At 44.8% G+C, this 759-nt stretch overlaps 1 protein-coding gene across 1 annotated transcript in view; it reads right to left on the bottom strand.

The window, feature by feature from the left end:
- The window catches only part of LOC119594828, a gene marked incomplete in the record, with an annotated part of 6,386 nt that overhangs the window by 3,034 nt on the left and 2,593 nt on the right, over nucleotides 1-759 (bottom strand). The window contains 3 exon segments of the mRNA XM_037943914.1: nucleotides 28-106; nucleotides 229-420; nucleotides 601-759. Coding sequence (XP_037799842.1) covers nucleotides 28-106; nucleotides 229-420; nucleotides 601-759 — 430 coding nt within the window.

Raw genomic sequence — 759 nt, 5'->3', positions numbered from 1 at the left:
CCTTATCCCAGATTATGTCAGCCTTACCATGCTGCGGGCCACCTCCACGTATATCGAGCTTCCCTCCTGCTCGATGTCGAGCGAGCCAAACTGTTGTGGGCAATTGCTGCAAACAAAGAGAAACCACTTGGCATTTCATCGAATTATTCTAGACTTCATTTCAATGCCCTGAAGCCAAATACAGAACTGAGACAGCAATTGGCCACAGGGCCAGGAGTGGATTCTTACATTCTTGGTGCAGGTACAGGTAGACTGCTCTCAGCTGCTCGATATCGGTGAGGGCTGCCAGCTCTCCTGACAGCCCATGACACGTCTGTCGCGCTTCTGCCCAGCTTTGGTCCGCCCATGTGATGAAGGCCAGGCAGAGGCCAGAGAGCTCCACGTATGGCATGGGGCAGGATTTGGGTGCTGTCACATTTCCTGTTAACGATGGAATTTTCATTTGAACAAATGCAATCTACATTTGCAATTGATATAATGTTTATATATAGGAGTTTATCTATAGGAGTTTATATATAGGAGTTTATCTATAGAAGTTTATATATGGGATTTTTTTCCCGACAATAAGATACATAAGTAAAATATCCTGTGCTTACTTACTGGCAACGGATACCCTGTTTTCCTCGCATAAAGGTGAATTTACGTGGAAACAACTTTTGTCATTCATATAATAACTTCTCTCGGCAGATATGTGCAGGCAGTCTTCGTTCCCTTGGTTATTTGGTTCTTTGTAACTGTAGCTCGTTGCCCAGAAGGGTG

Source organism: Penaeus monodon, chromosome 34 (assembly GCF_015228065.2).
Source record: "Penaeus monodon isolate SGIC_2016 chromosome 34, NSTDA_Pmon_1, whole genome shotgun sequence".
In the NCBI taxonomy this organism is placed as follows: domain Eukaryota; kingdom Metazoa; phylum Arthropoda; class Malacostraca; order Decapoda; family Penaeidae; genus Penaeus; species Penaeus monodon.
Note: the sequence above shows the minus strand (reverse complement) of the source record. Positions and strands in the feature narration are given on the sequence as shown.